The 24189-nt window shown below is 40.9% G+C and overlaps 2 protein-coding genes across 2 annotated transcripts in view; one reads left to right on the forward strand and one right to left on the reverse strand.

The window, feature by feature from the left end:
- The window catches only part of SCCPDH (saccharopine dehydrogenase (putative)), a 38089-nt gene extending 27488 nt beyond the window's left edge, over positions 1–10601 (forward strand). Inside the window, exons 10-12 of the mRNA XM_081225120.1 lie at positions 7456–7567; positions 8829–8910; positions 9973–10601. Of these exons, the coding sequence (XP_081081246.1) occupies positions 7456–7567; positions 8829–8910; positions 9973–10078 (300 nt within the window). The 3' untranslated portion in view covers positions 10079–10601. The remainder of the gene's footprint in view (positions 1–7455; positions 7568–8828; positions 8911–9972) is intronic.
- A 400-nt stretch (positions 10602–11001) lies between these two features.
- LOC308629681 (kinesin-like protein KIF28P) lies at positions 11002–22285 on the reverse strand. The gene is made up of 7 exons (XM_081257828.1): positions 21717–22285; positions 20060–20194; positions 19167–19333; positions 18809–18915; positions 18372–18548; positions 17926–18090; positions 11002–13240 (listed from the first exon to the last, which is right to left on the reverse strand). Exons 1-7 carry the CDS (start codon positions 22121–22123, stop codon positions 13088–13090), a joined length of 1311 nt encoding a protein of 436 aa, XP_081113954.1. The 5' UTR covers positions 22124–22285; the 3' UTR covers positions 11002–13087.
- Positions 22286–24189: the final 1904 nt, after the last annotated feature.

Genomic DNA, 24189 nt, shown 5'->3' on the forward strand with positions numbered 1-24189 from the left:
ACTAATTCTGGGAGATTTAGTGTATAGTGAACAATGAATGAGGCCTTGAAAGGCCTGGATGCCATCCTATTATTTTATTTTTTTCATCCTATTAAGATAATCTCTGCTTGGATCTCATGAACTCACTTACAATTTATAATGTAATGCTCAGGCATTTATAAGGCTACATGTTGTAGGATGAAGTGAGGGAAATGGGAAGGAAAAGTGGTCATGCCTGAGAAAGCTGCCAAATATCTTTGCACCAAGGAAGTCCACTTGGTTTCTTTTGTGAAACTTATCCAACTTGGCTTTCTCCTATTTTTATTTGGAATTCATCTTCTTTGGTATTGGCCTTTGACAGCATATGACCTTGGGCATACATGAGTAGATGAATCTATTGCTACTTTTAAATAATAGTTACCTAATTTTGATAAATGTACTGAAAAGCTCCTATCTTTTTCTTTATTTTTTATTCAATTTATTTAATCTAAAAAAAATATCCAGTTCATTGATTTCTTCCACCCCTACCCCTTGCCTGACTTTGGAAGCATTTCTTCCTCTGCATTTTTTTGGGATAGTTTGAGAAGGTTAGGCATTAACTCTTCTTTAAATGTCTGGTAGGCTTCACCTGTGAAGCCTTCTGGTACTGGACTTCTGTTTATTGGGAGTTGAGGGGTTTTTAAATTACTGATTCAGTTTCATTCCTGGTAACCAGTCTGTTTATATTTTCTATTTCTTCTTGATTCCATCTTGGGAGATTGTACATTTCTAGGAATTCATCCATTTCTTCTATATTGTCCATTTTATTCTCATGCAGTTGTTTCAGAAATCTTTTATGATCCCTTGTGTTTCTGTGATGTCAATTGTAACTTCTCCTTTTTCAGTTCTGATTTTATTTATTTTAGCTCTCTTTCTTTCTTGATGAGTCTGGCTAAAAGTTTATCGATTTTGTTTATCTACCCAAAGAATCAGCTCTTAGTTTCATTGATCTTTTCTACTGTTGTTGTAACCTCTCTTTCACTTATTTCTGCCCTGATCTTTATGATTTCTTTCCTTCTACTAACTTTAAGTCTTGTTTGTTCTTATTTTTCTAGTTCCTTTAGGTGTAAAGTTAGGTTATTTACTTGAATTTTGTTTGTTTGTTTCCTGAGGTTGGCTTGTAATGCTGTAAGCTTCCCCCTTAGAACTGCTTTTCCTTTGTCCTATAGATTTTGGATTGTTGTGTTTCCATTTTCATGTGTCTCCAGGTATTTTTTTGATATCCTCTTTCTTCATTAAGCCATTTGTTGTTTAGTAGCATGTTGTTTATCCTCCACATGTTTGATTTTTGCAGTTTTTCCTTATAGTTGATTTCTGGTTTCATAGTGTTGTGGCTGGAAAAGATGCTTGATATGATTTCAATTTTCTTAAATTTACCAAGGCTTATTCTGTGGCCTAGCATGTGATCTATACTGGAGAGTGTCCGTGTGCACTTGGAAAGAATGTGTGTTCTGCTGCTTTTGGATGGATTGCTTTGTATATATCTATTAAGTTCATCTAGTCTAATATGTCATTTAAGGCCAGTATTTCCTTATTGATTTTCTGTGTGTGTGATCTGTTCATTGATGTTAGTGAGGTGTTAAAGTCCCCTACTATGATTGTTACTGTCAATTTCTCCTTGTATGTTTGTTAAGATTTGCTTTATGTATTTAGGTACTCCTATGTTGGGTTGTTGTTATATCCTCCTGTTGGATTGGTCCCTTTCTACTTAGTAATATCCATCTTTATCTCTTGTTATAGTCTTGGTTTTAAAGTCTATTTTCTCTAATATAAGTATTGCTACTCTGGCTTTCTTTTCATTTTTTTTCACATGGAGTACCGTTTTCCACTCCCTCACTTTCACTCTATGTGTGTCTTTATATCTGAAGTGAGCCTCTTGTAGGTAGCATATATATGGGTCTTGTTTATGTATCCATTCAGTCACTCTGCATCTTTTGAGTAGAGCATTTAGTCCATTTACATTTACTGTAATTATTGATAGGTATGTACTTACTACCATTTTGTTAATTGTTTTCTGGTTGTTTTTGTAGTTTTTTTATTCTTTCTTCTTTTTATCTCTTCCCATGTAATTTGATGACTATCTTTAGTGTTATGTTTGTATCTCTTTCTTTTTTTTGTGTGTGTATCTATTATAGATTTTTGGTTTGGGGTTACCATGAGGTTTATATATAGCAATCTGTATATATTTGTGATTATTATAAGTTACTGATCTCTTTAAGTTCGAACACATTTCTAACAACCCTGCATTTTTACTCCCCCCCACCCCATGTTAATATTTTTTGTTTTTTTGTTTGTTTGTTTGTTTTTGTGGTACACGGGCCTCTCACTGCTGTGGCCTCTCCTGTTGCAGAGCACAGGCTCCGGACGCACAGGCTCAGCGGCCATGGCTCATGGGCCTAGCCGCTCCGAGGCATGTGGGATCTTCCTGGACCGGGGCACGAACCCGTGTCCCCTGCATTGGCAGGCAGACTCTCAACCACTGCACCACCAGGGAAGCCCCATGTTAATGTTTTTGAAATCATATTTTATATCTTTTTATTTTGTGTATCCCTTAACTACGTACTGTAAAAATAGGTGATTTTACTACTTTTGTCCTTTAACTTTTCTGCTAGCTTTACAAGTAGTTGGTCTACTACCTTTACTATATATTTGCCTTTACCAATGAGATTTTTCCTTTCATAATTTTTATATTTCTTGTTGTAGTCTTTTCTTTTCCACTTAGAAAGGTCCCTTTAATGTTTCTTGTAAAGCCTGTTTAGTGGTGCTGAACTCTTTTAGCTTTTTTGCTTGTCTGTAAAACTTCTCTTTAAATCTGAATGATAGCCTTGCTGGGTAGAGTATTCTTGGTTGTAGGTTTTTTCCTTTCATTACTTTAAAATATGTCATGCCACTCCCTTCTTCCTGGCAAAGTTTATGCTGAAAAGTCAGCTGATAGCCTCACAGGAGTTACCTTGTACATAACTGGTTGCTTTTCTCTTTCTGCTTTTAGGAGTCTCTCTTCATCTTTAATTTTTACCATCTTAATCACAGTATGTCTTGGTGTAGATATCTTTGGGTTCATCTTGTTTGGAACTCTCTGTGTTTTCTGGGCTTGGATGTCTGTTTCCTCTAAGTTAGAGAGGATTTCAGCTATTTTTTCTTCAGATAAGTTCTCCCCCTTTCTCTCTCTTCTCCTTCTGGCACCCCTGTAATGCAAATATTAGTAAATTAGTACATTAGTACTTAGAGGTATGTTTAACTGTTCTCATTTTTAAACGTTGTCTTTTCTGTTCAGCTTGAATGATTTCCACTACTCTCAGTTTACTGATCTGTTCTGTATCTTTAATCTGTTGATTTCTTCTCATGTATTTTTTATTTCAGTTATTACATTCTTCAGCTATGTTTGGTTCTTATTTATATTTTCAAACTCTTTGTTAGACTTCTCACTGTGTGCATCCGTTCTTCTCCCAAGCATCTTTGAGTACCTTTATGATCATTATCTTGAACTCTTTATCAAGTAGATTGCTCATCTCCACTTATCTTAGTTCTTCTGGTGTTTTATTTTGTTCTTTTTGGGAACACATTCCTCTGTTGCCTCCTTTTGCCTCTGTCTCTGTTTTTTATTTCTGTGTATGATATTAAGTAAGTCAGTTACATTTTGCAATCCTGGAGAATGGCCTCCTGTAGGAGACTTTCAGTGGGGCCTAGCAGCATACTCCCCCCTGGCCACTGGAGCTATATGCTGTAGAGGTGCCCCCTATGTGGGCTGTATAGGCATTTCTGACTACTGTGGGCACACTAGTAGGCAGAGCTGGCCCCCAGATGGCTGCCAGGCCCTGCCTCATGCCGAGGCTACTGCCCCTCTGGTGGGCATGGCCTGGTCCTGGAGAGGCTGGCTGCAGGGCCCTGGAGGTTCTGGGCTGGTACCAGCCTGATAGGAGGTGTGGCCAAGTCATGGCATGCTGCGCCAGGTATCCAGGGGGCTCAGGCTGGTGCCACCCCCCTGGGATGAGCAGTACTGGGTCCCAACATATCTGGCTGCAGGACCCAGGGAGTCCCAAGGCTGTTACTGGTCTGCTACTGGGCAGGGAAGCACCTGGTGCTAATGAGATAGAGGGAGGACCCCAAAATGGTGCTTGCCAGCACCAGTGTCCTCATGGCAGAACAGGTGCCCCCAAATGGCTCCCATTAGCATCTCTGTCCCCAGAGGGAGTCCCAGTTCCCTTCTGCCTCCCTGGAAAGCTCTCCAAGACCAGCAAGTGGGTTGACCTGGGCTCCTTTCATATTACTACCTCTGCATTGGATTTCAGGGCATGTGAGATTTTGTGTGAGTCCTTTAAGAGTGGAATCTCTGTTTCCTATGGCCCTCCAGCTCTCTGTATGCAAGCCCTGCTAGCCTTCAAAGCCAGATGTTCTGGGGGCTTGTTTTCCTGGTACAGGATCCCCGGGCTGGGGAGAGCCCAGTGTGAGGCTCAGACCCCTCGCTCCCTGGGGGGAATGCCTGTAATTGTGATTATCCTCCCATTTGGGGGTTGCCTACCTGGGAGTTTGGGTCTTGCCTACACTGCATCTCTGCTTCTCCTACCCATCTTGTTGTGGTTTCTTCTTTATATCTTTAGTTGTTGAAAATCTTTTCTGCTAGTCTTCAGGTTGTTCTCATTGATAGTTGCTCTGTACATAGTTATAATTTTGGTGTGTCCAGGGACTTCCTAAACTCCACCATCTTGGTCATTCCTCTATTTCTAATTTTTTGATGGTAGCCATTCTGACAGGTGTGAGGTGATATCTCATTGTGGTTTGATGTGCATTTCCCTCACGATTAATGATGCAGAGTATCTTTTCATGCATCTATTGGCCATCTGTATGTCTTTGGAAAAATGTCTTCCGATCTTCTGCCCATTTTTCACTTCGAGTGTTTGGTTTTTGCTAGTGAGTTGTATGAGTTCTTTATATTTTGGGGGTAATAGCCACTTATCAGATATGTGATTTGTAATATTTTCTCCCATTTAGTGGGTTGCCTTTTCATTTTGTTCATGGTTGCCTTTGCTGCACAGAAGCGTTTTACTTTGATATAATCTTACTTGTTTATTTTTGCTTTTGTTTCTGGTGTCAAGTTCAGAAAAAGCATCTTTAATACCTATGTCAAGGAACTTACTGCCTATGTTTTCTTCTAGGAGATGTATGGTTTCAGGTCTTATATTCGTCTCTAATCCATTGTGAGTTAATTTTTGTGTATGGTGTAAGAAGCAGTCCAGTTACATTTTTTTCAACACCATCTGTTGAAGAGACTGTCCTTTCCCCATTGAATATTCTTGGCTCCTTTGTCATAAATTAATTGACCACATATGTGTGGGTTTATGTCTGGGTTCTCTGTGCTGTTCTGTTGATCTATGTGCCTGTTTTTATGCCAATACCATACTGTTTTAATTACTATAGCATTGTAATATTGTTTGAAATCAGGGAGCATGGTACCTCCAGCTTCATTCTTCTTGCAAAGATTTCTTTGCCTATTTGGAGTCTTTTCTGGTTTTATGTAGACTTTAGGATTTATTGTTCTAGTTCTGTGAAATATGCCATTGGTATTTTGATAGGGATTGCATTGAATCTGTAGGTTGCTTTGGGTAGTGTGCACATTATAATGATATTCTTTCAATCCATGATCATGGACTGTCTTTCCATTTATTTGGGTCTTCTTCAATTTCTTTTGTTAATGTCTTGTAGTTTTCAGCATGTAGGTCTTTCACCTCCTTGGCTGTAGTTATTCCTGGATGTTTTATTCTTTTTGATGCCTTTGTAAACGGGATTGCTTTCTTAATATTTCTTTCTGATAGTTCATTAATGTATAGAAATGAAACAGAGTTTTGGGTGTTGATTTTGTATCCCATGACTTTACTGAATTCATTTTAGTTCTGATTTTTTGATGGAATCTTTAGGGTTTTCTATACATAACATCATGTCAGCTGCAAATAATGATGGTATTACTTCTTCCTTTCCAATTTGGATACCTTTTATTTCATTTTCTTGCCTAACTGCTCTGGATAGAACTTCCAATACCATGTTGAATACTGTCGACAAGAGTGGGCACTCTTGTCTTGTTCCTGACCATAGAAGAAAAGCTTTCAGCTTTTCACCATTGAGTATGATGTTAGCAATGGGTTGTCATATATGGCCTTTATTATGTTGAAGTATATCCCCTCTATATACCCACTTTGCTGAGACTTTTTATCATAAATGGATGTTGAATTTTGTCAAATGCTTTTTCTGCATTTGAGATGATCATATGATTTTTATCCTTTATTTTGTTAATGTGGTATATCACATTGACTCATTCATGGATGTTGAACCATCCTTGCATCCCTAAACTAAATCCCACTTGATCATGGTATACAGTCCTTTTAATATATTGTTGAATTCAGTTTGCTAATATTTTGTTGAGGATTCTTGCACTTAACGTTCATCAGTGATATTGGCTGTCATTTTCTTTTCTTGTGGCATCCTTGTCTGGTTTTGCCTTTAAATAATGGTTTCTCTTTTCTGGTACTCACCTTACTTTTCTATGTAATAAACTTCTCTATTAGAATGTGTGTGTGTGTGTGTGTGTGTGTGTGCATGCGCACGCGTGCACATGCGCGTACACACACACAATTCAAAACCCTCACCTCTTCAGTAAACTTAATAATGCTCTCTGCTAAACTAGTCCTGCACTTCTAATTCATGTCTCATATTGTTATTAGATCTCTTATGTGTGTATGTGTGTGTGTGTGTATATATGTATATATTTCCACACACACTAAACTGTAAGCTCCAGGAATGCCTTTTCTTTTTCTTTCAATTTTATTAATACTTTATTTATGTCTCAGGACCTAACATAGTGTCTGACCCTTGGTTGATACTTAATAAAAATTTGTTCACCATGGCTTTGTTATTTTATTTCTAAATTTAATGATTGTGACAGATGCTTGGATAGATCTTCTATAATTTAATTTTTGAATCAAATTTTTACACTTCTAAGTGGAGCAATTTTATATCTATACCCTAGGCCCATACTGCCATTACTTGTTGACTGTTTTTGTCTTGTCACCTCAAACAGATATCTAAAGCCAGAGTACCATATTCTATCCTAAAGTAAAAACTACCTCCAGCTTTTCCTCTGAAACTGCCTATTCTGGTGGTGCTGTTCTTCTTTCAGCCACAACCTAAGACTCATCTTTATATCAGCTTTATTCCTCACTACCTCCCTCCTCTCAACATCACTCCAGTCAGCAAAACTTGTTGTTCTTCAAATAATTATTTTTTGCTCCATGCTTAAGTAAAGGATGACAGGATATTCTGGCAGATAGAATACTGATTTTTTTATTTATTGAAAATGTCTTATATGAAGTATATTAGTAGGTTTTATTGTGTCCAAGGAGGAAATGACATATTTATTTAATAAACCCTTTGCTTTCTTTTCCTCAGATTGATGCCTCATCATTTACGTTGACATTTTTTGGTCAAGGATACAGCCAAGGCTTTGGTCCTGATAAGAACAAACCAAATATCAGAATTTGTACTCAGGTGAAAGGACCAGGTATTTCACATGTGACTTAAGAATGCTTGGGAGTTTTACATTGTCTTAAGCTATAAAGTGGTGTGCTATTACAACAGTTTCTTTTTAAAGTTTATTTGTTTTAGAAATAAATTTGCACAAATTATTTAAGTAATAATGATAAATAATTCTGTTAAAAGAAGGATTGGAATTATTGGTATCATTCAATTTTATTGTTGTGTCCCTCTATCTGTTTTTTTTTCTTTCAGTATGATTCAGTAATTCTGAATGGAATTTTTAATATTAAGAAGACAAGGGGCTGATTGATATTTATCTGTTCTATTCTTAGAGTCAAGGGTCACTTTAAATCAGTGTAGTTATAACATAATCAAAGCTGTGATCCAAGCTTTCTTTGGAGTCTGGACCACCCCTGACATTGTTTGTAAAGTGTGTGCACATGTGCATTTTTCTGGGCAAGGTAAAAGTTTTGATAGATTGTTAAAAAGAACTATCACTCCAAAACATTCAATAACTTATGCTGTAGATTTTAGAGAACTGTACAGAGACAATCCCACTTGTGAATTATAGTATAAGTTTAATTACCATCATTCCTAATAGATCACAGGGGGTCTATTGTGCAGTTTTAATCAAGCCCAATAGCAAAGATATCTTTGCATCTTGCCTTTTTTTCAAATTTCCACTTGGGTTTTTAAGAAAAGCTATGTTCTTATTTAACATGAATATAAACACTAATGTTCTCCTTGTTTATAGACTTCTTTTAAAGTTACTTCTTAAAGTTAAACTTCTTTGAGAGTTAGTTGTTCTTTAAGAAATGGAGTCTTTTTTTAAAAGTGAAGTTTGATGTATTTGATTGATAAAGATCAGTGTAGTGTATGAATAGAGAAACAAGAAACCTAGGATTATTGGTAAGAGTGTGGACTTGAGCCGGCTACCTGCATGTGATTCTGTCTCAACCACTACCTAACTTTGTGAATTTGAATGAGTCTCTTAACCTCTCTATGCCTCAGTTTCCTCATCTGTAAAATCAGTATAAAATAATACTAGCCTAGATTGTTAGGAGAATTAAATGAGTTTAATGGATTTAAAGCACTTAATACAGTTCCTAACACTTAATAAGTACTATATAAATGTTGTTATTTTTGTTATTACATGAACAGAGTATTTATTGAGGAAATTCTGTACACTGATACTTAGATATAAAATCTACCATTTGATTTTTGGGCGTTGTTGAATGCATATTTTATGAATACGTTCTTTTTCTTTCATCACCTGTTATCTGCAGAAGCTGGCTATGTGGCTACCCCCATAGCCATGGTCCAGGCAGCCATAACTCTACTAACTGACGCCTCTGATCTTCCTAAGGCGTAAGTCTGGTTTTCTTCAAATTTGAAGATATCTTTTTCATTTATGTTGTATTTTAGCTTATCTTGGTTCAGTTTTCAGGCATTGGGTTTGTACATAAGCATTTACAGTACCTTTGATCCAAAGACAGAGGTAAACTTAATATTGTGAGGACAGTTCCTTATTGGCCTCTAGGAACAGTGCAGAAGTAAATGAGAGGAGACAGAAAAGTTTGAGAGCCGTGCTTCAGTTCCTCCTGAAAATAACTCAGATCCAAAGTCAGCTACTCAAAAAAAGGTCCCTGTAGTTAAATGTTATTGGCAGGAGCCCCTAATCCATGCTGAATGATACCCAGCTGGCAGTGGGAGCCTTGACCCCAAGCATGAGTTGATTCATGGCATCCTGGCTAGAAAAGTATCAAGGGAACTATCTTTCTGAGGCATATAGCTGTTACCCTAAAAGTAGGCCAACTTTACAAATGAGCATAGGCCTGCAGGCTTAGAAACAAATAAATTTAGGTCTGACCTGAAACAGTAGTAAGTAATAAACCTAAAAATTATATAAAGTGAAACTTAATTAAATTTTCTTCAAATATTTGTATACTCTTTGAAAATATTTAGCATTTTCTAAATGTTACCCATTACATTTAAAGAAACTTCTTTTTCACCCAAATTGTCTTGTTTATGCTTTAGTAATAATTGATTACCTAAATTTATTTTGCCCATGTGCATATTTAGTCCTCCTGAGTCTAAGGGCTGACTTAATAAACAGCAGCTGTTACTTGGGTTAATAACCCTCAGTGTGCCCCTTCCAACACACACACCAGTATTATGGAAACAGTCTCATTAGTCACTGAACCAACCTCGACGGGTTTGCTGGGTACTAGTTTACTCTTGAATAATAGCTACTTGCTCATTTGGCTGATTTTAGGAATGGAACCAAAAGCAGTCCATGATGGAATCAAGAATCAGGTTTTCATAAGCTCTGCATTGATTCGATAGCTAGTCCTCCAGTAAATCACACTAGCAGAGGAAAGGGCTGGAGCTGGGCTTTGTGCACTGTTTCATCTTGTTATTGTCTTACAGGGGTGGGGTCTTCACTCCTGGAGCAGCTTTCTCCAGAACAAAGTTGATTGAGAGACTCAACCAACGTGGCATTGAATTTAGTGTCATTAGCAGCTCTGAAGTCTAAACATTTGAATAATTAACCGAAGTCATAAAATGCATGAATTAACAGCTTTTTAATTTGATATTTGAAATTCTTCTATAAGCCTGTCTGACTATATGAGGAAAAGATTGTCAAATCTAAAATATGTATACAGTAAAAGCAGGGAATTGTACTAGCTTACCCTAAATTTCAAATCTTAGCTGATTTTTGTGATTTTATTGCTTGTGAGAAAAAATTAATATTTGACGTTTTCATTGAAGAATTCAAGGTCAGTTTTTTAAGTGAGCTGGAAGATCAGAGGGTGGGATGGGTGGCTCTCTCTGTGTGGCTGACACGCCCAGGCTGGTGGTCATGTAAGACGGCAACTGCTCGTTTCCTTGCCATGATATTGAATGGGATGTCACTTCCCCATGAATTTCTCTGCGTAGTGTAGGCCTTTGCCAAATGAAACTGCAGTTTTTGCTATTTTAGCCTACTTTTTCACCCATCCACACTGACTGATTTTGGATTCTTACCTAAGTTTAATAATAAAGGATTGTCAATTGAACAGTGGTTCTGTGTTTGGACGTGCCTGTGTATTTGAGTAGTGGTAGAAATGTGCTTCATAAGTGGTCTGTGTACTGCTAACAATTGGGCTTATCATTCATTTTCCCTGGTTCTGTACCTGTGTGCCTTAGGTTTAAGGATATAGCTGGTACGTTTCTATTGATTTTCACTGCCTAAGCAAAATTTTTCTCTAATTTACTTTTTATATTTTAACCAGGTTTCCACTGAAGCCCAAAAATAAGGCAAAGGACTTTTCCTTTTGTAATAAGCATATAATAAACACACATAAGTGTTCTGTTTCATTCATTATGTAAAGAGGACAGCCATTGCCTTCATGGAATTTCTACTCTACAGTGAGAGGCATGACATTGATAGGAATCTTATTCATGTTGGGAGGTCCGTCTGTGCTGCCTGTACAGAAGAGAGGGTCTATTTAACTTGAAGAGGGAGATCCTTGGTCATAGTACTGTCCATCCTAACTTTGCTTCCTCTGCCCAGGGCTGGTCGAATCAGGTCTCAGCTGTGCACTAATTTGTGAGGCCTTAGAAGAGGTTTTATCATCTCTAAAATCAGGAAGATGGACAGGAGCAAGAGATCTCATGACTAGCTGCATATCCGAACCACAAACAATATAGGTTCCCCAGCGGACCCCAGCAGTTTGCATTCGGGAGGTGTGACGGTTGGGCCCTAGGAATCCGTGGCTTAGATCTGCACTTGGGAGCTACTGGGTGAGACTCCATGTGCATCTTTCCACTTTTGCAACGTGTACTGTGTTGTGCTCTAGTGTTGATGCTGATATATGACCACCTGTGTGACCCTGTCCTCCAGCTTGAGGTACAAGTGTCTCATCCTGATATTCTTTCTAACCCTCCAAGGCTCCACCTGCTCACTTGCAGAAAGTATATTTACTTGCCTCAAGCAAATTGTCCAAGAACTTTAAGTCTCAGTCCAAGAGGTAGAAGTCGTTCCTGCTTCCCATGGCCTCACTGCTATCCTGCCTCAAGGACAAAGGCTTTCCTGGATTCTGTGATGCTTTGCTGACCCTTGTCCCTGCCATCACCAACATGGAGCTCCACACTTGGGCTCCAAGGTTACAGGTTATTTTTTAGTTCATGTGCCTACATTCAGCCAGGACCTGAGCTACAGGCAAAACCCAAGCCCCTCCCATAAGCCCTTGGGTCCTGGTAGTAAGCTGAAGTCACCAGCCCAGATGCCTCTGCCTTCCCAGGGAGACTCCTCTTGGAGCCCTTGATAGCGTCTCCTGCCAGTAGAGTTTCAGTGCCCCTAACTTTATATTTTAGGGAGCAAGTATTGGAGTTGTCACCTCTATTGCCTCCTTCCTGTTCTTATGCAAATCAGTCAAACTGCTCCTTGGGACAGTCCTGCATATTAAGACCCCAGGCCTTTGGTTAGGCATGCAGTCCCAGAGTCAGCCCACTGCTTAGAGTGGCCTGGACAAGCCTCGTTTTTTTAACCTTAAAGCCTCAAAATGGGGAAAGTAATAGGGCCAAATTCATAGAATTATGGTGAAAATTAAATGAGCTCACAGATGTTTAGCACTTAAATTAGTGCCTGGCACACAGTAAGCAGTGGATAAGTCTCTGTTATTGCTGCTATTGTTAGTCTGTCTGAGGCCGCAAAAGTTTTCTTTACAAGCCTTTCCCCAGAGCACTCAGTGCCCGTGGGTCCTTAACTAAGACTCATCAATCAGTTCTTTGTGGAATCAAGATCTCTTCGAGATTGACTAATTCCCAGCAGATGTCATAGTAAATCTTAATCTCTGCCACCCCAGGCCCTTGCACTGAACGGGTCCCACAGTACAGGCACTAACGATGCTTAATGAATTGAACCTATTTCAAATAAACCTATGAAGACAGAAAATAAGTGGAGGTAGAATATCAAATTTGTTCAGAACAATGATACAAAATGAGGGGCATGAAATAACCATTCTCTAGGTGAGACAGCAAGAAACTTATCAAAAGAGCTTTTATTTGAAGTTTGGAGCTGTTGATCTTGAAAATATTAACAGCAGTTGTTTATCAATTCCTTCTGTGTGCCAAGCACATTCTAAGTTCTTTATATTCTTTTATATTTGTTAACCATCTGCAGTAAGTACTGTTACCATTCCCCTGTAACAGATAAGGAAAGAGACTTAGAGAGGGGAAGTCGTTTTCCCCAAACCACACAATTGATTAGTGATGGATTCAGCCCCAGGCATTCAATCCCAGAGCTCAGAGGGCTGACCATTCACCTTTCATATTTCCCACCTCACCTTCACCCTGGTTATGGATTCATTTTTACATGATTTTAAATCAAATTGAAGAAGAGTTTTGCTTAAAAGTGGTATAATAGGTTGAGTGAGTGGGAAATGGGTTGACTAGGTTGAGTCCACAATTCAGCTCTGAGAGCCAAGTTAATTAAGCTTACTAGCTGCACAGATAATCTTTACAACTCAAAGCTCAAATGTTTTCAGTTGGTGTATCCTCACTATTCCATATGCAATAAACATTCTCTCTTCTTTTTCACTATAAGAGCAACATCATTTTTCAGTTTCCACAAGCTGGATTCAAGTAGGTCCCCAAAGTCCTTTAACATTTGTGACTGCTGGTGTACAAATGGTCGAAGCATTTGATCGTCTTCCTAAAAATAAAGAAAAGAACAATATTGTTGTCAAACCCAAGTTCGTTTGCCCGACACACAGTGAGGCCAAACTGAAATGGTGGAGTTTGGAGCAGAGAAACTTGTATTAGTCAAGGAGGCACCAACCCCAAAGATGGGAGACCTAGACTCGTCTCAAATCCATCTTGCTGGCTGGCCAGGGGCGCAGGGTTTTTAAAAAAACAAGTAAAGGGGAGGGGGTCTTTATGATTTCAGCTTTCCTGTAAGACTTCAATTGCAGACTTCCCAGCACTGTCTTGGGACTCGTTGTGTCTGTCATTGGTGAATGTGATTGATCTGTGTGTTCCTGCAAAGCAAACTAGTAAATCATGGTCTTGTGATCCCTTAACTTCTTTTTAGGAGAAAGCAAAAGCAATGGTTGAGGCATTTTGTTATTTACTTCGTGATGGTTCAGGAGTTTCAGTTCTTAATTGACCTTCCCAGTGTCACCAGTTTTAAGTCCACTTGGGGCCAGCCAGTTGAAATCACAGGACATTATCTCCACAGTTTGGGGTCATAAGTCAAGGCATTACTTTAAGCTAACAATCATGGAAAAGATTATGTTGGGCTTGCTTTTCCGTTGTTTCTGCATTCCCTCACTCGCCTAGTTAATAACGGCTTGAATCTGCTCTTTGGAACTCAGGGAAGGTCTAGGAGATGAAAGACTTTCTATAAACAAGAAATGGGGGACACAGAGGGGATTTTGTACCCAGGAGGGCCCCGCAGCATCCTGCTCGGTTTCAATATTAGTGGACTCACTTCATTACAGTAAAAGTACTGTGTGTGTACATGAGTGGGGTGCCCAGCGAGTTCTCCCTTTGGGCCAGAAAGCTGCATTTGAAAGCTGCTACCAGAGACGACAAATCACCTAGGAGCATGTCCTGTTTCAGGAAGGCTGCCTAAATGACCCTTTACTTACTGCCAACAGGGAACATTAGTGAGATAATCCAAATATTTGAGATTGGTATGGTATATATTCTTTTAATACTGTAGAAGTTCTGAGGTTTGCACAGGACCATGTTGGGTGGGGATTCTCCCACTGAGAGTTGGCTGATGTGTCCCCTGCCCCATAGGAGCAGGTATCCCTGAGCAGGGATTGCAGGGACCCACTGTGGGCCAGAGCGCCAGTGAGCAACGGTGGAGGAGGTGACGGTGCTCACAGAGATGCGAGCAGGCAGGGGGCCGATAGTGTGTCGTGGCATCTCGTTTTAGTTTCTGTTTCCCTGATTATTAGTGAAATGCCTGCTCAGATACTTTGGCCATTTTTTCCAGTGTGTTTTCCTACAAAGAGAAAGAGTTGTCTTTCTCTTATTTTAAAAGTATGTAGGGACTTCCCTGATGGCGCAGTGGTTAAGAATCCGCCTGCCGATGCAGGGGATACGGGTTCGAGCCCTGGTGCGGGAAGATCCCACATGCTGCGGAGCAACTAAGCCCGTGCGCCACAACTACTGAGCCTGCGCTCTAGAGCCGGTGCTCCGCAGCAAGAGAAGCCACTGCAATGAGAAGCCCGCGCACCGCAACAAAGAGTAGCTCCCACTTGTGGCAACTAGAGAAAGCCTGCGTGCAGCAACGAAGACCCAACGCAGCCAAAAATAAATAAATTTATTTTAAAAAAAGTATGTAGTTGTTTATATTTTCTGGATACTAATCTTTGATGATAAATAATACACATAGATTCTCCCAGGTTGTGGCTTATAACTTTATTTTTAGTGTGTTTATCACACTGGTTTTTCCTTCTTTTTTATTGTGAGGTGTACAGACAAAAGACCACCCAAAGTGTATGCATAGGTACAGTTAAAGTGAACATACCTGCTCAAGAAAACACACTGCGTCTCGAGCGCCTCCTGGTCACACCCATTTCTCTACCCCCAGCAGCAACCACTAACCTAAATTGTGTGATAATCATTTTCTCGCCACCTAGAATGCAGCCCTAAACAGTATATTTTGCCTGTCTTTTGGCCATTTGTGCCATAAATTACTTATCTTCTGTGGGTGTACATTAAGATGTTTCCATTTGGGGGCTATTATGGAAGATGTTGTTAAAATACAGCCAGTGCACGAATGCTTGGGTTCCTACAGAATTTTTCAGCTGGTCCATCATCTGAACTGCAAAAGAGAAAATGACTTGAGTGACTATTTTCCCAGTTCTCTCAAGAATGGTGTCTAACTAGTACCATTCTACATAGGTAGGAGAGAAAATTCATTACATATGTAGGATGCCTAGAAAGGTGGTTCTCAAACTTGAATTTAAGGCAGAATCATCTGGAGGACTTGTTAAAGCACAGATTACTGGACCTCACACCCAGAGATTTTGGTTCAGCAGGTCTGGGAGGGGACCCTGGAATTTGCATTTCTAACAAGATCCCAGATGATGCTGAAGCTGCTGGTGAGAAGACCACACTTTGAGAACCTCTGCCTCAGGGCATTAAGGTGCAGAGAAGTGCAGAACCAGTTTACTCTGGAGAAGAGCAGTTGAGCTGCAGGCTTGCAGGGTAGATGCATCTTTGACTTTTATTAGATAAACGGCCAACAGTTTTTTAAGTGGTTGTACCGATTTATACTCCTTCCAACGTGACATGAAAGTTTCTGTTGCTTCATAGCTTTACCAAAACTTGATATTTTCAGATGGAAATTTTTGCCAGTATGGTTACTTTATACTAGCATATCACTGGTTTCAGTTAGTGTTTCCCAAATTATTAAAGAAGTTAAGCACTTTCTCATATATTTATTGGCCTTTTTGGTTTCCTCTTTTGTGAAGTTCCTGTTCGGATCTTCTGACCATTTTTTCCTACTGGGTCAAAATCTATCTCTGTTTTTCTTTTTGGTTTGTAGTAGTTCTTTATTTTGGATATTAGCTCATTATATATTAAATGTGTTGCAAATGACTTTTCCTATCCCTCACGACTTTGTTTTGGTTTCTGGACCAAACTTCACAATTTTAATGTAGGTGAGTCTATCAATTTTTTCTTTAAATCTAGGTATTTTTCTTGTCATGTTTAAATCCTTTTCCACCATGAGGTCATGAAGACGTCTCCTAAAGTATCTTCTGTAAGCGTTAGGGGTTTACCTTTCATGTATAGGTCTTTAATTCTCACCTAAAATTGACTTCTAGGTATAGTTTTAGATAAGACTCCAATTTCATTTATCTTCATGTGTATTCTGAATGCTCTGAACACTGTTTATTGAAAAATCCATCCTTGCCACACGCATCTTTGGTTCCACCTCGGTCATATATCAAGTCTCTAATTCTGAGTGAATCTATTTCTTGGCCTTCTTTTCCTTTGGTTATCTTACCTACATTTGGGCAATACCTTACCCTCTATTACAATAGCATTAAAATAAGCCTTGATATACAGTAGGGCAAGTTCTCTACCTTGTTTTTGAGCCTTGGATTTTCTCGGCTAATCTTTGCTTTTGCGATTCCATCTAAATTGTAGGATCGTGTTGTCAGATTCCATTACATTTTATTGGGATTATATTGAATCTCAAGAGACTTGACAGATTTACAGTAGCAAATCTTCCAAACCATGGAGCCATGGCATGTTTCTCCATTTCTTTAGATCATCTTTAACATCTCTCAGACAAGCTTTAAAATTTTCTCCATAGAAGTCCATACTTTATGTTAGCTATAGGCCTAAGTACTTCTTACATTTGATGCAATTATAAATGCTATCTTTCATTTTAAAAATTTTGTTCTATTGCTGTTATATTCATACATAATTAATTTTTAAATATTGATTTTTGTATCCAGCAACCTTGTAATTTATAAATTCTTTTGGATTTTCTATTTACATAAACATGTCATCTGCAAATAATACTAGAGGCATCATGGTGTAGTGGGAAAGAGTATAGACCATGGAGCAGTCCTGGGTTTGGAGCTTGGCCCTGACACTTACTAGTTGTGTGTCCTTACATAAGTTACTTAACCTCTCTTGTGCCTTAGATCCATCAACTGTATAATAAACCTAATGATAGTACCTACCCATCAGGTTGTTGCGAGAATTGAGTCAGTAAAGGTAAAAGCACTTAGTATTACATAAATGTATACTATTATTATTATTACCTTTTTTTCCTTTCCAATCCTTATACCTTTTATTTCTGGGCTTGCTGCACTGGCTAGAACCTAAAGTACAATGTCAAACAGAAGTGAAGATAGCTGGCATCGGTGATTTACTGTTAAGATTATGCTTACTGTGTGTTCGTTTATGATTGCCTTTATCAGATTAAGTCATGTCCATTTTATTTCTAGTTTGCTAGAAGTTTTTATCGTGGTAGGATGCTGAATTTTATCACATGCTTTTTTTGTATATATTGAAGTAATCATGATTTTTCTCCTATAATATCTTAATGTGATGAATTATATTTATTTGGTTTTATAATGATAAAGTGAACTTGCATTTCTGAGATACTCTGTACATAATAAAGTGAAGGAATATCAGTGCTGCAGTGGCCATGGCTGCCTTGAACCAGCCAGATGTACACTAAAGTAAAAATGGGAGCAAAGATGGGTGGAGCCCCGAAAGCAACAGACTCACAGTGTTCTAGGCCTCAACCTGCTCTTCGGCTTAAACACACCCATGTCCCCACGCTCGGGAAATGCAGTTCTATCAAACAGCTGCATTTAATGGAAAGAAATTCCTTTTGCTCCCAGGATTCTGGTTACTTACAGGAGGTTTATAATGTCTCAATTTGAGAAACTGCCCTCTTGCCACATTCATGCTTTGGTAGAACACCTTAAGAGCTTTGGCAAATTCTCTGTCATAGCTGGCTTGCTGGGTGTGCATCTGATTAATCTCTCTGGCTGCTGGCAATTGTGCTGTCATCCCAGTTAACTTCAGGGTATTGGAAGGCTTATGTGCTGAGGTTGAAAGATAACATTTATTTATTCATCTGTTTATTTATCCAGATATTTATATATTTAATTATCTTGGTGCATTTTACTACATCAGCATTTATCAGGCACCAATTTGGACCCATTCAAAGAAATCTTACAAGGAAAAAGGAGAAAAAGTTCCCCCTCTTTTTTTAAACTGAAACAAGATACTAACTCATTTAAAATCTCATTTCTTAGAAAGAAAATACACATCACAAATGTTGGAGTTTAGAGAAAAGCTAAACACCAAGACTTGAGCGGCCTCTTACCTTGTTGACTAGAACCAGTTTTCTCAAGAGATTCTTTAAGAAACACATGTTCCTCTCTGAGCACTCTGTTAATGTTTCTGAGCAGTTCTGTCTCCTGTTCTACCTTGAGCAGTTTCAGATAAAGTTCTGGTATCTGGTTTGATGTAGTCTACAAAAAACAGGTCAGTTTAGCCTTTCGCTGGATTATTTGCATACCCTTGGAGAGTGGCAGTTGTTCCTACCATGTGAAAACTACGTGGGGTGGAGGGGTGTGGTGACCAGGGTTTAAGACCCTCAGGGTTCACAGGAATAAATCAAGTAAAAGGTTTTTTAATGGGAAGGAACACTGATGATCCCCAAGCAACTGTCATCGGAGATATTTTTAGTCATCTGTGACAACTATTTTTAATGTCACTTAAGTATACACACCTGGCCCTTATCCATCACAGCGGATATTTTCTTGGTGTCCACCATGATGTGGCCTTCACCTGTGACCATGAGGCCTGGCTGAGAGCAGCTCAGTTCGGCACAGCCTTCTGTAGTGTGGAGGAGACACCATCAAGGAAAGAAATGTCTCAGTTGTCCAGCCCCCCTGTTGTGTGAGGAGATTTAAGCCATATGATCACCTGTGGACTAAAACCCAGAGGCCCAAGGGACGATAGCTCTTGGCCACTGCTGTCAAGACCCTGACCACCTCCCTCCATCTCCCTCCTCTGCAGCCCTAGGTATACAGACATGTTATCTGACTGAGGAATGCACCATGCAAAAGAGGAAGTAAACGTGGTACCTTGAAGGCCCCATAAATCAACAATGAGAGCATTTGTCTGTAAATAATTCAGAAACTCCTGAGATGCATTTAAGGCTGTAAATTGGACAGTCTCTTCAATTTGGGGATTCAGAATTTTCCATACAGGCTTGGTATGTAAAGTGTTTGGAAGATCATAAATTCTGTACCTGAGGCAAGAACAGAAAACATAACTTAAAACCATAAGGGATACATTTGTAAAGAAAAGTATCAGGTGAGCCAAAGAATTATAGCCTGCTTTGGTTAGGTGATAAAAGGTGACCTATAATTGATTCTTGTGATTGCCACCTCCAACATCTCAGCTATTCAATGTGGGTATCATCATTACATAGATAATATTAAATGTCTAACAAAAAGAGAAAAGGATTTTGATAAATACTTTCCACTTAGATCATCTAAAATTGTTAATTTTCCACATGAGGTTGCAGTTTGTTTTTGTCCTTCAAAGCCTGCCTTTTTTATTGCTTTATCTTTTAATATCCTTTTAGCTTAATTAGTTTAAGCATATCTGGTGCCTCTGCCATATTGTAATACAGTCCTTTTGTTTCCAACTAAATAAAATAAACCCAGTCGTCCTACTTAGATAACACAGTTTTACTGGATAGTCTTTCTGATAATTAAAATTTCTGACTCTTTGCTTCAATTACTTAGGAGGATCAGTACGCACTGATCACATTCCACTGACCTGGAGGGGCATGCGGCTTATCTGTCTGTTAAACAGTTGGAGGAAATAGTCATTTGGGGGTTGAACAGGCAAAAAAACTTAAGAAAATGACATGATAGCTCATTCTTAAAACTTGAGGAAAGACTCCCTCCCACCAGGGCCCACAAAGTGGGCAGTTCGTGTTCAGCAGCTCTGCGGGGCAGGCTGGTACCCCATCTGAACACCCCGCTCTGCATCTTCCTTTAGCCACTTGGTGCCAAGGCACCGCACAATGCGAATCTGGAAATCCATTCTCTTGCCCAGCAGCTCCAGTGGGTCAATAACCACATCCTCCTCACCACGTGCTCTACAAACAGAGGAGGTAAACATTGTCACAGGTTAGCCTGGGTCCAAGCAAGTTAGGACTGTGATGTCAATGGGAATTACATAGACTCCTAAGAGATGGCCAGATTCTCTGAAGGAAGGATGGGTAATATTACCAGCAGTAGAATTCATTCATTCAAGAGACATATAACAACAGCCCACTCCATGCTCTAGTACTTCAAAGTAAGATATGGACTGTCTCAAGGAGGAGACAGGAATATAACAGCTTCTTGCAGTAAATGCACCCACATGTGGGTGCCAAACTAGCATTGAAGATTTAGGTAGGTTCCCAGTGGGATAGAGGGGCTGCCACCCAGAGGAAGCCAGCTGGCTGCCCAGATGCAGCCTCTCCGGGTGTCATTTACCTCGGTGAACTCCTCACGGTCTAGGGTCAACCCCAGGCCCTCAGGCTCAGAACCCAATAGGGACAGCTTTCCAATAAGGGACCTCTCTCACATCAATGAGCTCACAAAGATTGAAACCTGTAAACTAGAATGCTACTTTATTGATTCAGAGTGGGAAATATAACCATCAGGCAGCCTAGAGGCCCGAGGTAGCAAAATGACCAAGAAGTTTGCTTAGAGTCCCAGTAAAGACAGTGAGTCAGTGGTCATCTTGGTCTTTTAGTCACAGCACTTCGCAGTTTTCTTGCTCCCTTCTTCAGCCTGTTTCCTCTTCAGAAAGAGAAAAAGATTGCATCAGGTACCCATGAGGACCCTGGCACCCAGACCAGACCTCCTGCCAGCCTCTTTGCTTAGAATTGCTAAGAGACTTTAGCTTTTGTAAAAACTCTCTTAACTGCCTTTGGCCCAAAGAGAGAAAACCTGATGAGACACCCTGAGGGGACAGTAAAGGTAATGGAGTGGAGTTAGAACAAAGGTTGGATAACAGCTCAGAATGAGGCCACATAAGGAAACAAAGACACCACAGTTCCTTCCTTGAGAAAAGGAACAAAGAAATTACCAGAGTCTGTGCAGGGAGATAGGCTGAGCTACAAAATGAGCTTTCTGCTTCTGGCTCTTGGGCCTCATCAGCAGGGATAAGGATGAGCACTGGAAAGAGCAAGTGGGTGTGGTGGGTGCCAGACCTCACGGGCGCTCCGGGCAAGGGTGGGGGGTGCGGGTGGCTGTGAGTAGAAGGTCCTACAGCACCCTTGGCTTCTCTACCAACCAGGTCTTTTGGTTCATGTCCACATTTCCTTCTACTATACTCCTGCCTCTTTGCAGGATATCCTCCTCACTCCTTTGGTCCCCTAGGGCAGTGCTGGGCTGCTCAAAGGCTGCTGGACATGGGATTTTAAGTATTCCAGGTCAGCTGCTTTGGCTGCCATGGCAAAATCAGATTTGATAAAGCCAAATTATGAATGAACGAGTTCATTCATTTGCCTCACGAATGACCTCTTCAGGGTACCAAGCTGACCACCCCCTCCAGGAGAACTCAGGCGTGCTATGAGTTTTCTGTGTGACCGACCCAGAACTAGACAGGGTGGCGGAGGAGATACCCACTGTCCTGTCGGGGAGCAGGGGCCCATGTGGATATGCAGCACTGCATCTTCTAGCCTGTCACAGTTCAGAAACTCCAGTTGCTCTTCAAACTTCATGCAGTAGGCAAGTGACTGGAGCCAGATGTGAGCTGAGCCCAAGTGGATGACCTCAGCAGGATCCCAGAAAGGGTCATCTTCCTGAGCTACATGGCTATCTTCTCCATCCAGAAAACGCTGGTAAAGTTCCTCCATTAGGAATTTCCTACTGATAAACTTGGCTTTTGACCAAATCCACACCTGGAAACACAAAGGTAGGTCGCCAATATTTGGTTCCATCTGCTGCTCTAACGATTCATTTCTATGATTTTTCCCAGCATGCTGTCTCTGATGGGCTGGATTTTGGGTGCCCAAGACCAATAACACTCTCATCAAACTTAGCTTTGGTGAGGTCCTTCAAGAGCACTACATTCATTCCTGACCTGTTTACTTCAGCATTGCTGGATCCCAGGAAATGACTTAGAAGAAATGATGGAGTTAGAAAACAGACCCTCCCAGGAGAAATGAAGGTTTGGGCTTGTTGTACACAGAAGAATGACCCTCAAAGGTGTCCATGTCCCAGTTGCTGGAACCTGTGAATATGTTACCTTATGGCAAAGAGGAATTAAGTTTGCTTATCAGCTGACCTTAAAATAGGGAGATTAGCTTGTATTATCCAGATAGGCCCGGTGTAATCACATAGCCCTTAAATGTGGAAGAGGGAGGCAGAAGAGGGGGTCAGAGAAAGAGAGATGGTGATGGAAGCAGGGTCAGAGGGATGCTATGTGGATGACTTTGAAGATGGCCATGAGCCAAGGAATGTTGGTGGCTCTAGAAGCTTGAAAGAGCAAGGAAACATACTGTCCCCTCAAGCTTCCAGAAAGCAAAACATCCCTCCTGACACCTTGCTTTTAGCCCAGTGAGATCTGTGTTGGACTTTTAACCTACTGAACTATAAGATAATAAACTTGTGTGTTCATACCCAATGAGCAGAAAATCTAGGACAAGAGCCTGGCACTGTCTGTCCCTTCAGTAAGTGAGGGTTACCAGGAGGAGTGGCCAACATGGAGGAGTAGGAAGTCCCTGAGCTCACCTCCTCCCATGAGCACACCAAAATTAGAACTTTAAAAAAATAATAAATTTATTTATTTATTTATGGCTGTGTTGGGTCTTTGTTTCTGTGCGAGGGCTTTCTCTAGTTGCGGTGAGTGTGGGCCACTCTTCATCGCGGTGCACAGGCCTCTCATTGCGGTGCATAGGCTCCAGATGCGCAGGCTCAGTAGTTGTAGCTCACGGGCCCGGTTGCTCCGCGGCATGTGGGATCTTCCCAGACCAGGGCTCGAACCTGTGTTCCCTGCACTGGCAGGCAGATTCTCAACCACTGCACCACCAGGGAAGCCCCAAATTAGAACTATTTATAGGGCAACTATCGATGAGGAAGACCTGAAGACGAGTAGAAAAGATCTTCTACAACTAAAGATATAAAGAGGGAACCACCACAACGAGATGGGTAGGAGGGGTGGAGACACAGTATAATCAAGACCTATAACCCCAGGTGAGCAACTCACAAACAGGAAGATAATTACTATTGCAGGGGTTCTCGCCAAGGAACAAGGAGTCTCAGCCCCACATCAAGCCCCCTAGCCTGGGAGTCCTGCACTGGGAAGACAAACTTCCAGAACGTTTGGCTTTGAAGGTCAGCTGGGCTTACTTTCAGGAGAGCTAAAGGGCTGTGGGAAACGTAGACTTCACTCTTAAAGGATGTACCCAAAATCTCACACATTTAGAGACCCAGGGCAGAAACACTAATTTGAAAGGAGTCTGGATCAGACCCACCTGCTGACCTTGGAGAGCCTCCTGGAGAGGAAGGAGGCAACTGGAGCTCACTGGGGGACATAGGTGCTGGGGCAGCCATTTGGGGGGTCTGTTCTACCAAGAGGACACTGGTGCTGACAAGCACATTTTGGAGTCCTCCCTCTAGTGTGCTAGTGCTGGGACCTGGCCCCGCCCACCAGCCAGTCAGCACCAGTCCTAGGATACCTCAGGCCAAGCAGGTAGTGGAAGGGGGCACAGCCCCATACATCAGCAGGCTGCTGCCTAAGGACCCCCTGAGCCCCCAGGTGCTAGGGGACTCAGCCCTGTCCACCAGAGGGCCCAGGACCCAGCCCTGCCCACCAGCGGGTTGATACCAACTCCAGGAATCACTAGGCCCCCACCCTGCCCACCAGTGGGCAAAAACCAGCTCCAGGATCCCCAGGACCATACAACCAGAGACCCCAGGACACAGCCTCACTCACCAGCAGGTCAACAACTGTGGGACCTGTAGGACTCTGCAGCCATCAGGCCAGCACTAGCCCTAGGACACCCCTGAGCCCCAACCCCGCCCACCAGCAAGCCAACAGCAGTTCTGAGAAACTTGGGCATCTCTAGATCTGCCTCAGGATCCAGCCCCGCTCACC

The sequence above is a fragment of the Mesoplodon bidens genome (genome assembly GCF_964165515.1).
Source record: "Mesoplodon bidens genome assembly, chromosome: 2".
Lineage (NCBI taxonomy): Eukaryota > Metazoa > Chordata > Mammalia > Artiodactyla > Ziphiidae > Mesoplodon > Mesoplodon bidens.

Coding starts and splice junctions, on each gene's coding strand:
- LOC308629681 (XM_081257828.1), bottom strand. CDS start 22,123: ATGAGAGTGTTATTGGTCTTGGGCACCCAAAATCCAGCCCATCAGAGA. Junction 20,195..21,716: donor CCCTGCTCCCCGACAGGACA/GTGGGTATCTCC, acceptor CTCTGTTTGTAG/AGCACGTGGTGAGGAGGATG. Junction 18,916..19,166: donor TGATTTATGGGGCCTTCAAG/GTACCACGTTTA, acceptor TCCACACTACAG/AAGGCTGTGCCGAACTGAGC.